At 31.2% G+C, this 12,957-nt stretch overlaps 1 protein-coding gene across 1 annotated transcript; it reads left to right on the top strand.

Annotated features, from left to right (window-relative positions):
• The first annotated feature begins 3,278 nt into the window (after positions 1-3,278).
• LOC140878078 (putative ribosome biogenesis protein C306.07c) lies at positions 3,279-12,469 on the top strand. The gene is made up of 2 exons (XM_073281679.1): positions 3,279-3,309; positions 10,865-12,469. Exons 1-2 carry the CDS (start codon positions 3,279-3,281, stop codon positions 12,106-12,108), a joined length of 1,275 nt encoding a protein of 424 aa, XP_073137780.1. The 3' UTR covers positions 12,109-12,469.
• Positions 12,470-12,957: the final 488 nt, after the last annotated feature.

Here is a 12,957-nt window from a genome sequence, read left to right as displayed (position 1 = left end):
GTAAAAAAATACAGATGGTGAAGCAGCTCACTTCAAAGCCTAAGGTCCTAAAAAGAACTATAAAGCTACAGAGAGTTCGGAAAGAGTTAGGGGTGAACTGCCCTAAGTGGAGCTCATAGTAACGGCTAAGCTGTTGAAAGATCAAGGGAAGGGGAAACCTCAGGCCAGCTTCCAGCTGATCTATGTAAAACGTATAATAGCCCATCGGAGGATGGTCAGCTCGGTCATCCAGATCAGGGATGATGAACTCATAGTCCTCGAGGGCGTGGGATAGAGCTCTTATTTTCTCCTCATCCGAAGCATCTAGCTCAGAAGGGTACAGCTCATACCACGGTACCGCGGGGGCCTCGGGGTCGTTGCCTAGGTCATCATCCCTAGCTGAAGCTGATGCAGGAGCAGGGTTCTTGCCCTTATGCTCTCCAGCTGGGGTGATTGCAAAGGAATCATAACGATCCACCTCAGCAAACACCTCATCCGAGCTCTCAGCGAGAGGGAGGGGTGAAGAAGCCATTAAAAATAGATAAGTACCAACTTACGAGGGAAGCTCGAGAGAGAAAACTAGAAAGAGAAAATGTGCAAGGGGGCAAAAGTGTGAGTGAAAATAATTTTTACAGCGAGGCCTATTTATAGAAAGCCCAGATCGATCTAAGCCGTTGATTTAGGGACGGATGGACGGCTCAGATCAAGTGGAATTTGAAAATTTACCGTTGGGATGTCAGAAGATAGTACGTCTTGTCAGAATGATAGCTGAGCATCAGTCGGACACCTCAGTTCGGCATTTTCTTAGGGTCATCTCAGAACAAAAACAACGAACTTCGAGTCTTTGACCTCAGTTCGACTTTTAAAGGGGGGACTTGTGATACCCGGGGGAGGAAATCACCTCAGCTCATAGATGACCCTAAGGTAAAGATCAATCCTTAACTAGCCAGAATCGTCCGGGGGGTCAGGTCGGGAGCTCGGCCAAGCTCTCCCATCATAATGACCAGTTCGGGTCGGGAGCTCGGGAGCTCGGACAAGCTCTCCCATCATAGTGACCAGCTCGGGTCGGGATCTCGGGAGCTCGGCCAAGCTCTCCCATCATAGTGACCAATTCGGGTCGGGAGTTCGGGAGCTCGGCCAAGCTCTCCCATCATAATGACCAGTTCAGGTCGGGAGCTCAGCTTGGGAGCTCAGGAGTTCAGCTCGGTCCCGAGGCCAGTATGGGGTTAGCTTAGTAGAGGAGTTCATACAGTAACTTCAATGGGCTAACTAAGATGTTAGGATCAGTCATTTGTAGTGAGCTCAGGAATTCGGTAATAGCTCATCCGTCACCTTCTCTATTAGTTCTTAGAGGACGACAACTAAGTGATTCTCATAAGGGCAGTACAGTTCAGATTAAGCATCTTATTATTTCCTTAGCCAGGCTATATTGGGGTGAGATCTCAGCCGAAACATCCGGGATTATGATCCCGGGATTCTCGGGTGTTGGATAAGGAAAGTAAGCGCAAGATTCGGAGCTCACTCCTATAAATACCAGGTTTACTTTCATTATTTAATGCTAATTCTTCACTCGTATTCACACACCACTCTCTATATTTTCGTTATCCTAGCATCTGACTTGAGCGTCGGAGGGGATACGCCGGAACACCTTCCGGCCCCCCCCTTAACACTCTTGTTAGTGGTTTCAGGTCAGCAGCAGTTCATCTCTTATTTGGAGGAGTTTCTTCAGCTCATCCAAGGAGATCACTTTATTGAGGTATATAAGTATTAATTTATTAAATATATTATATAAATAAATTGCTAGCCCATATGAAACAAATAGTCTGTTGGCGTGGTGGTAAATCGTTATTAGACAGGTGAAATTGGACGTGGGAAGGCCTGGTTTGATTCTTACTTTGTCCCACTCCCATTCATATTTTTTCCCCTCTTCTTAATTTCTTTTTTCCCTCTTCCTATGATATTTTTTTTAGGTTAATATCTAAATTATTATTATTATTATTATTATTATTTTTATCAATGGTAAATTATTATTTTCTGAAATTTTAAATTTTATTTTGTAAATATATAAAATAAAATGACATTATAATAAAAAATAAAAGAGAAGAGGATAATAAATTTTTGAGGTTAATATCTACATTATTATTATTATTTTTTGATCAATGGTAAATTATTATTTTTTGAAATTTTAAATTTTATTTTGTAAAGATATAAAATAAAATGACATTATAATAACAAATAAAAGAGAAGAGGATAATAAATTAGTCGAAGGGACAACTCCAAATATATATATGTATACCGAGATATTTAAAATTTATTTTGTAAAATTATACTCCTTATGTCTCAAATATATAATTCACATTTTCATTTTTATTTGTCACAAATCTATAGATTTGTTTGATATTTAATAATATTTTTTATATTTTTTTACTAATATAATCTTATATAAGTAGATTTGTTATTAAATATATTAGTTACTTTTTCAATAATTTTTTACACCATATAAGTATTCATAATTAAATAGGGGTGAACTTAAAACAAATAAAAGGGAAGGGAGGGATTGGGGAACAATAAATGTATATGGCTTTGTTTTTCTAGTGGTCATGTTTGTGTTTACTCTTCTAGGTTATACGTACCGCTTCTACAGAAAATATCATTTTCAGCCAAAAATCTTGACAAAACTAGGTTTCATAGCAAAATAAAATGATGATTTTATCTTGGATGTATTAAGGATATGTATTGAAAAATAAATTGTTAAAAAAATTTATATTGATTTAATTGAAAATTTTAATGAACTTCAAATTTTTTAAAGTTATAAATATTTGTTCAAAACATATTGTTGATAACTAATTAATTAAATATAGTTGGTGTTGTAATTTATCTTTTATCATTTAATCTTTTGCATAGCTTGTAGGCGGTCCCTCATAGTTATGATCCTGTATCCGCCTCTGATAATAACATAACTATGTTCTAACTATTAATTTTAGTTATTCTCATCTAAATCACGTTATTAAATGACTAATATTATTTTTAAATTTTTATGACTTCACGGCTAAAAAAGTCCCCCGTGACATGCATGCATGTTTATCATTATAATTATAAAGATTTTAAAATAATAACAATATTTAATTACATAATTTTGATTAGAAAGATTAAAATTGATCGTCATGGACTCATGATTATAATTCAAGGAAAATAATAATAATTGAATAATAATAATAATAATAATAATTGAATAATAATAATAATAATAATAATAATAATAATAATAATAATAAAGTAATACCAGAACATAAAACTAAATGGACAATTTGCCTCGGTTGGAATTTGGAGGTATTTTGGTGGTTTCGACAAATGTGGGCCATCAAGCAATTAACATTTGAAAGGCCCAGCTATCAGATCCTTGACCTTGGCCCATGACAGAATCATTAATCATTGATTCATTATTCATAGGGATGTAAAATAGACGAACAGTTCGCGAACTGTTCGGGTCTCGGCTCGTTAAAAGCTCGTTCGAGCTCGTTTAATGAGGCTCGTTAAGACAAACGAACCAAGCTCGAGCTTTACAATATTCGGCTCGTTAGCTCGTGAACATGCTCGTTAACAGGCTCGTTAACAAGCTCGTAAGTCATCTCTTAGACGAAAAAATAATAGTATTGATATTTAATTTATAAATTTACACTTTACTTATGGAAAATATTAAAAAATCTATAAAAATTAATTTATTAAAATAAAATTACAAATTTTAATAATAATATTATATATTTTTTCAAATATATAATTTAGTTTTTAATTAATTTAATAAATATTTAAATTTACAGTTTAAATATATTAAGCTCGTTTAGGCTCGATAAAAGCTCGAATAAGCTCGTGAGCCATGCATATATTCGTTAAATAAGCTCGGGCTCGGCTCGTTTATAAGTGAACCGAGCTTGAACATTCAAAAGCTCGGTTCAGCTCGAATCGTTTACATCCCTAATTATTCATCAGCAGCCGCAAAAAAACAAATTTGTCAATTCCAAGTTCCAACTCAAATTCAATTCCGATATCTATTAGTAGACCCGTTAATTTGGATTGGGCCCATCGGACCAACCCGCCTTGTATTAAAAAATAGCGCGTTGGATAATTTTTTGTCGGCTCGTTAGGAGGTGGGCCGTGACGGGCTGATCCGTTTGGGCCGCGGGGCAATTTTTCCAGCCAAATTTTTTAAACAATTTATATTGTTTAAAACATTTTATAAATGATTATAAACTCTAAGACTGCGTTTACTTGGCTTGATAAACCTAGGATGAGTTTATTAATCCAACTTTATCCATTGTTTACTTACAAAAAATTAATTATTCACAAATCTGAAAGCCCGTCATTCAACCTTCATTTCACGTGATATCTCATCTTTTTTTTTCTTAAGGTATAACTCATACTGATCTATTTTGTGGAAAAAAATCCACATAAAACATAATCTACCCTCCCTTGATTTGTTATTTTCATGCTTTTTTATAACTCTATCTTTGAATTTTGTTTATGGATATCAATAAAATATTATGTTTATTTTTATTTAGAGGATATTTATGTTGTATTTTTATCTAGAGGATATTCATGCTTCTTATAAAAGTTTTTAATTTTTAAATTAATTTTTTATGCAATTTTAAGTTTCAAAATTAATTACAACCTTACTGTATTTATGGCTAGAAAATTAGTTTTGTTACTATTTTTTATGTTAGTTTTGTTTCTTTTATAGCATAGTTTATCGTATTATGATGCATGTGATAAATATTTTGAATTGTAGTTGATGTAATATATCATCTTACTTTCCTCGTTCATGAAATGAAGATTTTTTTTTCTTCAATTTATCAAATTTATGTAACTATAAAAATACATATTTTTATACCCAATAATTTTGTTAAATGAAAATGTCTTACATGTGAATCAATAATAATTTAAAATATTCAATAATAATCCAATCCAAAATTTATGAGTACAAAATTAAACTTAAGATTATTTATCATAGGTGGAGGGTAAAAATGTAATTCGTCTCTCAATTATTATTTCAATATCAAAATTAATAACTCAAAGTAAACATGTTACTGTTTATCCATTATTATTCAACATCCTTTAAAGTCATTTTAATATTCTTGGTATGATTTATCCATATGTAATCGCATCCCACTAAGTAAACGCAACCTAAATAATTTATATGATAATTATGTTTAATTGATTATTTTTTAAAATTCTATATTATTTATAATAATTTAGTTATTGTTAATGAGTTTTTAAATATGCATATAATTTATAATTATTTATGTATGATTTTTTAATTTTTTTTCATACATATTTTTTAATTTTTTGAAATTTTTATTTATGACAGATTGACCCGCCTAACCCGCAACCATAACGAGTTGGGTTGGGGTAATTCCAACCCTCCATCAATTCGGGCCGGCGGATCCCACCCCGCTTACCCCCATCCAATGACGCCCCGAATTGACATATCTATCTATTATTATATGTCATTTTTTATAAAATAAAGGGAAGAATGAATAATTAAAAAAACATTACCATTTCTCCCAATGAATACTTATACAAATTTGTCAATTCCAAGTTCCAACTCAAGTTCAATTCCGATATCTATTAATCTATACCATTTTTTTTAATCAAATAAATGGAAGAATAAATAATTAAAAAACATTACAATTTCTAACAATGAATACTTATCCAGTTGTGTATACCCTCTGGACATGCATCGTGATTAGAGCCGTCAATTTGGGTTAGATCCGCTGGGTTGGCCCGGCCAGCCACATAATTTAAGTGGGTTGGGTTGAAATTTTTTCAACCCAACAAAAGGTGGGCCTAGATGGGCCAACCCGTCAAGTTCCACGACACACGCGGGTTGGCCCACCACGGGCCTGGGTTGGCCCGCGGGCCTAGAGAATTAATATTTTATTTTTATTTTTATTGTGATATATGTATTTTTTAATAAAAGTTGTGAATTTGTTTTGTTTTAATTACTTTATATAAAATTTACACACATGAAATCAATAATTAAAATTTTTATTAATGTGTTTCTATTAATATTTATTTATGAAATGATATTTATAATTAATTATAATATTTTTTTTTTTTATTTGTCGTGGCCAACCCGCGGGTCGGCCTGCCTAACCCGCAACCCATCTTGGGTTGGATTGGGTTGGGTTGAGGATTTTCAGCCCGCCAGGATGGTGGGTCGGCCCGCCCTCGACCCGCCAAAAGGTGGGTTTTTGGTGGGCTAGCCCGTCCCGTCGCGGGTTGGCCCGTTTGACAACTTTAACCGTGATACACAAAAAAATGCATATTTTTTCTCAAATTTTAATTTAATTATGATATATATATATATATAATTAAATATGACAAAAGATTTAACATGACATTTTTTTATATAATAATTGTGAACTATAAAAATTTTTTTTTAACAAATTATAATTTTATACTTAATAAAATTTGAACAATAAAGTGCTGATAACGTGTTGTAAAAATTTATGATAAAAGTAAAAATCTCAAATTCACAAAATATATCAAACTAAATAATTTGTAAAGTTCTTATCTCTTGAATTATGTTTTTATCACAAATGGAGAGGTATCTTTATAGAACTTCATTTGAGAATTGTCAAAAAATAAATACATAATCACTTACATTATCGTACAATAATTTTCTAACTAATCCAATTATTTAATTTTCAACAGAAAGTATATTTTTTTGTATTTGAGGATTTTTTTAAAGATAATTCAAAATCTTATTATTTAAAAAGAAGATATCTTTGCACGGGATTTGGATGTTCGGCCTTTTATGTCCATGTATTGTAGCCCACTTACATTTGAATTGGGCTTTCACACTAATTTCATGCTCCGCATGTTCATGTATTTTGGGTCACTTACATTTTAATTGGGCTTTCGTGTTTGAGGGCCAACAATTTCATGTATTTTGGGTCACTTACATTTTAATTGGGCTTTCGTGTTTGAGGGCCAACAATTTCATGCTCTGTGCGTGTCCATGTATTGTAGCTCTTATATTACCCCTCATAAATAATATAATTTTTATTTTATTTATTGTTAAAAGGACAAAATAGTCATTTAAAATTTTTATATAAAATTTAATCAATCAAATCAAATAAACCATAATCTATCAATTAAATCCAATACAATTTTAACTATAATTTCTTATTTATTTTTTATTACATTATATTACTTATCTATATATTACTTATATCATACCTCAAACCAAACGGTGCCTAAAGATATTAGATATCTATTTAGATATTACAAAATAAATCAAATTTATAATTATCTAAAAACTACTATTTCACCCGTGCGATGCACGGAATGATATTATTAAAAAATGATTATTATTCAAAGTTCTATAGATATTTAAAATAGAAATAAAAACATTACAAATTGATTTATACTTGAGTCTATTTTTTCTCTCATAGATCTGAAGCAAAACATGTTATTGTATTATCGGATGTTTTCACAAAAATGTTTGCTCTTATCACTTACTCCAAATAATAAATCGTCCAATATTTGCGATGGATTCTTAAAAAATGAACGTTGCATTTTTCCTTGTATGCAACATAAAGAGTACTTAGGACTTCAAGATTTGTTATTTCGACGCAATCTTTATTCATACCAAAATATCGCACCACAAAACTCACCATTGTACGCTGGGTCACCTATATCCCAGTAATTTACAAATAATATATGAAAATATATATTTATAAAACCGAATATGCATGTTCGAAAAAAACTGAATAAACAATAAAAAAAATTCATGATAAATCAATAAAAACAAGAAAATACCAATTAATTACAATTTATATATTAAATTTTTTGTAGTATTTAAACTTTTGTATGTGGAATAATCTCGATATTTTTTTAAAAAAATATGTTATCCATAAGATCTGGAAAAGAGTGAAATTTATTTAATTTTGTTGGATCGATTTCCGTTGTCATTTAGATTTGAACTTAGAACTTTCGTGACATTTTTTTAAAATTCTTATGCAACTACAATTCATAATTATTGGTTGGTTCATTATTTGCAGCAAACATTTATTACGGTATAAAGAAGATTTGAATAATTTTTGAGCATGTGTTGGATAAAATATTATTGAGTGGTGTAAATATGCTTGAGTTCTGAAATTTTGCTTTGGTTTTGCAAATATGGTTGGGCTCTGCTTTTAGTCATTGGAAGTCTAAAGAAAATAAATGGTTTTATTATACATAATTTATCAAACAGACATGTTTCGATTGACGTAATTTCAATAAATACTTATTGAAAGAATGATTATTTTTAATGACGTTTTTGGAAGTATTAATAAGAATATTATTATTTATGTACTTGAATAAATATATTTGCTTTTATATATTAATTAATTAATAAAACAAATACATAATATATGACTTTTAAATATTATTATTATTATTATTATTATTATTATTATTATTATATATACGTACTTAAATATTAGGAAAAAACATATGTGCTTTTATATTATAAAAATTAATAATTAATTAATATAACAAATACAAAAATTATTACTTTTGAATATTATCTAACTTATTACGTTGTATAAATATTCTTGGGGTGGTGTAAATATGATTGGTTCTGAAATTTTGCTTTGGTTTTGCAAATATGGTTAGGTTGTGTAAATACAATAGACAGCGGGTTGTGTTTATTCTCTGCTTTTAGTTATTTAAAGGTAGTGTTTGAGATAGCTTTTAGGAAGCATTTCTCAGCTTTTCGTTAATAAAATTTTACAAAATTTCAAATTTTTATTAACAAAAAAGATGATAATTGCTTTTAAGAATCTCTCTCAAATACTACTAAAGTCTAAAGAAAATTAATGGTTTTAGTACTATAAATAATTCATGAAACAGCCATGTTTCGATTGACGCAATTCCAGTAAATACTTATTGAAAGTATGATTATTTTTAATGACGTTTTTGCAAGTATTCAAAAGATAATTATTTATGTACTTAAATAAATAAATAAATATATATTTGCTTTAACTTATTAATTAATTAATAGAATAAATACAAAATATAGGACTTTTAAATATTATTATTATTATATTTATATATAAGTACTTAAATATTAGGGAAATATATATTTGCTTTTATATAATATTATAATATAATAATAATTGTTTTAAACTTTTGCATTTACCTCATTTGTGTCTCCAATATCAGCAATTATTTTTGGAAAAAAAATCAGATTCCTGCATTATTATAGGATCTTATATACAATATACAAAATATAAAGTCATGACATATTTTAGAGAAATAACATTCACCTGACTTTTAAAAGTTTCTCCACAATAATTGAGGGCCCAATTTGTATTCAGAAGATCCAGCTGACTGATAGTGATAAACTGTGGAGGTATTTTGGTGATGAAATTTGATATTTGAGAGATTGAATCTGATTGAAGCGTCGTAATAAATTGTACAATGTTGGATTATTTATAGCACTTTTTGGGCGGGAAAGTATTTAATTTGAATCTTCTCGAATTTTACATTTGAATTCAAATTATAATAAGACTAAGCAAAAGACTGAAATGTTGTATTTATGTCCTCGGTAACATCTAATTAGCATATTTTTTTATGGATTCTAGAATAGTGGGTTTTTGTCAGATCTGTACTCTTAATCTCGGAAGTATGTAATTAGTTGTGGTTATATGGATGACAATCTAATTATCAATTCTTGATAAGTTGACTTTTGTCAGATTGTCTATGTCAGCTTATTTAATACATGTATTAGTAAAATAATATACACTCTAAAACTGATGTTTCCATTTTTATCAGATTTTTCCGGAGGGAACTTTTTAAATTTGACAAAAAAATGTGCTTTTATATATTAATAGATTTTTTAACATAAGAATATTTGAATTATTTAATTCATATTAAATTATGAATTTAATTTATATATTATTTAAACTCTGTTATTATGATTTAAAAATAAATAGTTTGAATATCTATGCAAAATCCAAAAAGACATTTATTCATCTTGTTTTGGAATATGTGTCGAATAGTTGTCAATAATTATCATTCTTCATAATAATTTATTATTTTTCTATCATTAATTATCTTTTTATTTTTAGTATTGATTTTTAGGCGGAGAAATTTGTAGTTACTTTTTTTGAAATACTATTCTGTTTTATATAAATTTATAGATTATACTTTAAATTTAATTAATATTTATCTACGAGATCTTGAGTTGGTGGAAATAATTTTTCATTTTTTAAATTGAATTTCTAAGTCATCGATAATTAAAAAAGTGTAATGATACTTGATCAAAGCATCTTGTCTTGCGATAACAAGACAATATTTTTTTTTTTTTCTGAAAGATACTTATATGAGGCTGCACCAAACAATGGCACAAAAAAACCGAGAGATTTCGGGAGAAAATGTGTTATTATAACTTGGGTTGTTTTACAAATGAAATATACAAACATATTTATAAGCGATAAGATTCTATAATGTTCCAATCTACCGTTTTCTATATACAACTACATGTTTGTAGAGTGTTCAAAGTTTCTACACCACTACCACTACAGATTAATATAAGTACTAATTGGTCTTATTTAGAATATTCCGAGAGCTCAAAACAATATTTTTAAAAGGGTTGACCCCCCAGAAGGGGCAAAACAATATTTTTATTAATAGATGATAATGATACATTTGAATTGGACTTTTGTGTTTGAGGAGCACGACTTTCATGCTGCGCATGTCCATGTATTTTGGCCCACTTACATTTAATTGGGCTTTGGTGTTTGAGAACCAATAATTTAATTCACTGCATGTTATTGTAGCCCACTTACATTTGAATTGGGCTTTTGTGTTTGAGCACCACCAATTTCATGCTCAGCCATTTTTCTTGTAACCGCCGCAGTCACTTTCTCTGCTCAAAAATGGCTTCGGCCGCAAAAAAAAACAGTCCCGACCGAATCAAGAGTTAACAAGTCGACGATTGAGAGGGCGGTCGGTGCTCTCTTGCAATACAAATCCAAACAATACGCCAGCCAAAAGCCGCAGCTTTTCCCCAACGATGACTACGTCTATCTGAACCTCACCCTCAAGAAAATTCCTTCGAAATCGCCTACCAAACCGTTTCAAATTTGGCTTCCTCATCCCATCTTGGACCTTTCGTCGCAGATTTACTTGATCATAGACGACAGGGATCAATCAACGACTCCTATTTCTGAAGATATCAAGAAACTTGTGAAATCACAGAACATTCCCATCTCAAAAGTTCTTAAGATTTCCAAGCTGAAGACAAATTACAAGCCCTTTGAAGCAAAAAGGAAGCTTTGTGATAGTTATGACTTATTTTTGGTGGATAAAAGGGTTGTTCACTTGCTACCCAAGTTGATAGGTAAGGAGTTTTTCAAGAAAAAGAAGCTGCCTTTGGGGGTGGATTTGGGTAAGAAAAATTTGAAGTTTCAAGTGGATAGGGCTTTGGGAAGTGCGTTACTGTACTTGAGGACCGGGACATGTTGTGTGGTCAAGGTCGGAAAAGTGTCCATGGAAAAGGATGAACTTGTGGATAATATGTTTGATGCGATTGTGGGGGCTACTGAGAAGGTGCCAAAGAAGTGGAATGGTGTGAGGAGTTTGCACCTGAAGTTCTATGACTCTGTGGCTCTGCCGATTTATCAAGCTTTGCCAGACGTCAAGTTGAAAATAGAAGGTGCGAAAAGTGAGAAGGGAGCCGAGCTAGTGAAACCCAATGATAATGAGGCTGAATCTAAGGATGGGAAGAATAAGAAGAAGAAGACTGGGAGAATTCATGAGCTTCAATATATGGATGTTGGCGATGTTATGGAGAAGGATGATGATAAAGAAGATGATATGGACGGGAATGAGGTAGTGGGGAGTGCGAATGATGATGAATTTGTGGGACAGAAGAAAAGGGAAGGAATTTTGATGAACGGAAGTGATGCTGATGGTAATGAAGAGACGAAAGCTATTGAGGATGATGATTTAACAATTCCAGAAAATAAGGGGAATAAAAGGAACAAGCGTAGTTTTGTATCAGTTGAATGGGAAAATGCGGGAGAAGAAAAAGGCCAAAGCAGAGAAGGTGGAGGGCAGGAATTCAAAGGAAGATAGGTTAACAGGTTTAGAGAAGTCCGCTGGAAAGAAAAACATGGAGCATAATGGAAAAACAAGTGGAAGGATTTTAAAGGCGAAGGATGTGAAACCAAAGAAAGGTGCCTCAAGAGAATGATCAAGCTAGATGCAGAATTTGCTTTGGCTATTTTTATGGGATGCTGAATGGTCAAGGATCTACTGCCGAGGAATTTGGACTCTCTTTTGAACTTGATTTATTCTGGGTCATAAATTTTTGCCACAAAGTTGGCACTTATATTTTGTTTGTTTTCTTCAAGTGTTGTTTTATTATTAGAATTATCGTTGGGTATGTATCGAATTTTTATTTCCTCAATAACTTTTACTACTATATATGCTTCCATTCTTTTGCATAATCGATAACACTTGTATAGGGAGACTAGTAAACAGTTTTGGGACATAGAATTCAGATTCAAGTAGTTTTACTATCTCCAGTTCTCCGCCATAATCTAGATTTACTTCATTTGTTTAGTGTTCTTTCGTGTGTGTGTGTGTGTAGAACTTACCATGGATTGCTTTACAAATTTTTGAACTGTAAATATGTTTTCCTTTTCCTTATTATTCATATTAAGTGCTAAATTAACAATTGTGCGAGTTCTTAATATATTAAGTTTCACACAATCAAATGGTTGTCAAATATGTGGTTAAATCAAGGAGACAGAAGGATTGGTTTCTGTTTTAGTTCTCAAATTCAGGTTGGAACTGGTAACCATAGCTGTAGACTTGATCTTTGGTTGTTTTAGAAGAGAATTGATACAACTATACTATTAGGCATTAGACTATGTGGAGAATGCTTGTAAGCTAGAGCAAAGAGCTTCGGGCATACAAGTA

Source organism: Henckelia pumila, chromosome 2 (genome assembly GCF_033568475.1).
Source record: "Henckelia pumila isolate YLH828 chromosome 2, ASM3356847v2, whole genome shotgun sequence".
Classification (NCBI taxonomy): Eukaryota; Viridiplantae; Streptophyta; class Magnoliopsida; order Lamiales; family Gesneriaceae; genus Henckelia; species Henckelia pumila.
The sequence above is the reverse complement of the archived record's forward strand: the minus strand, read 5'-3'. Positions and strand labels throughout refer to the sequence as shown.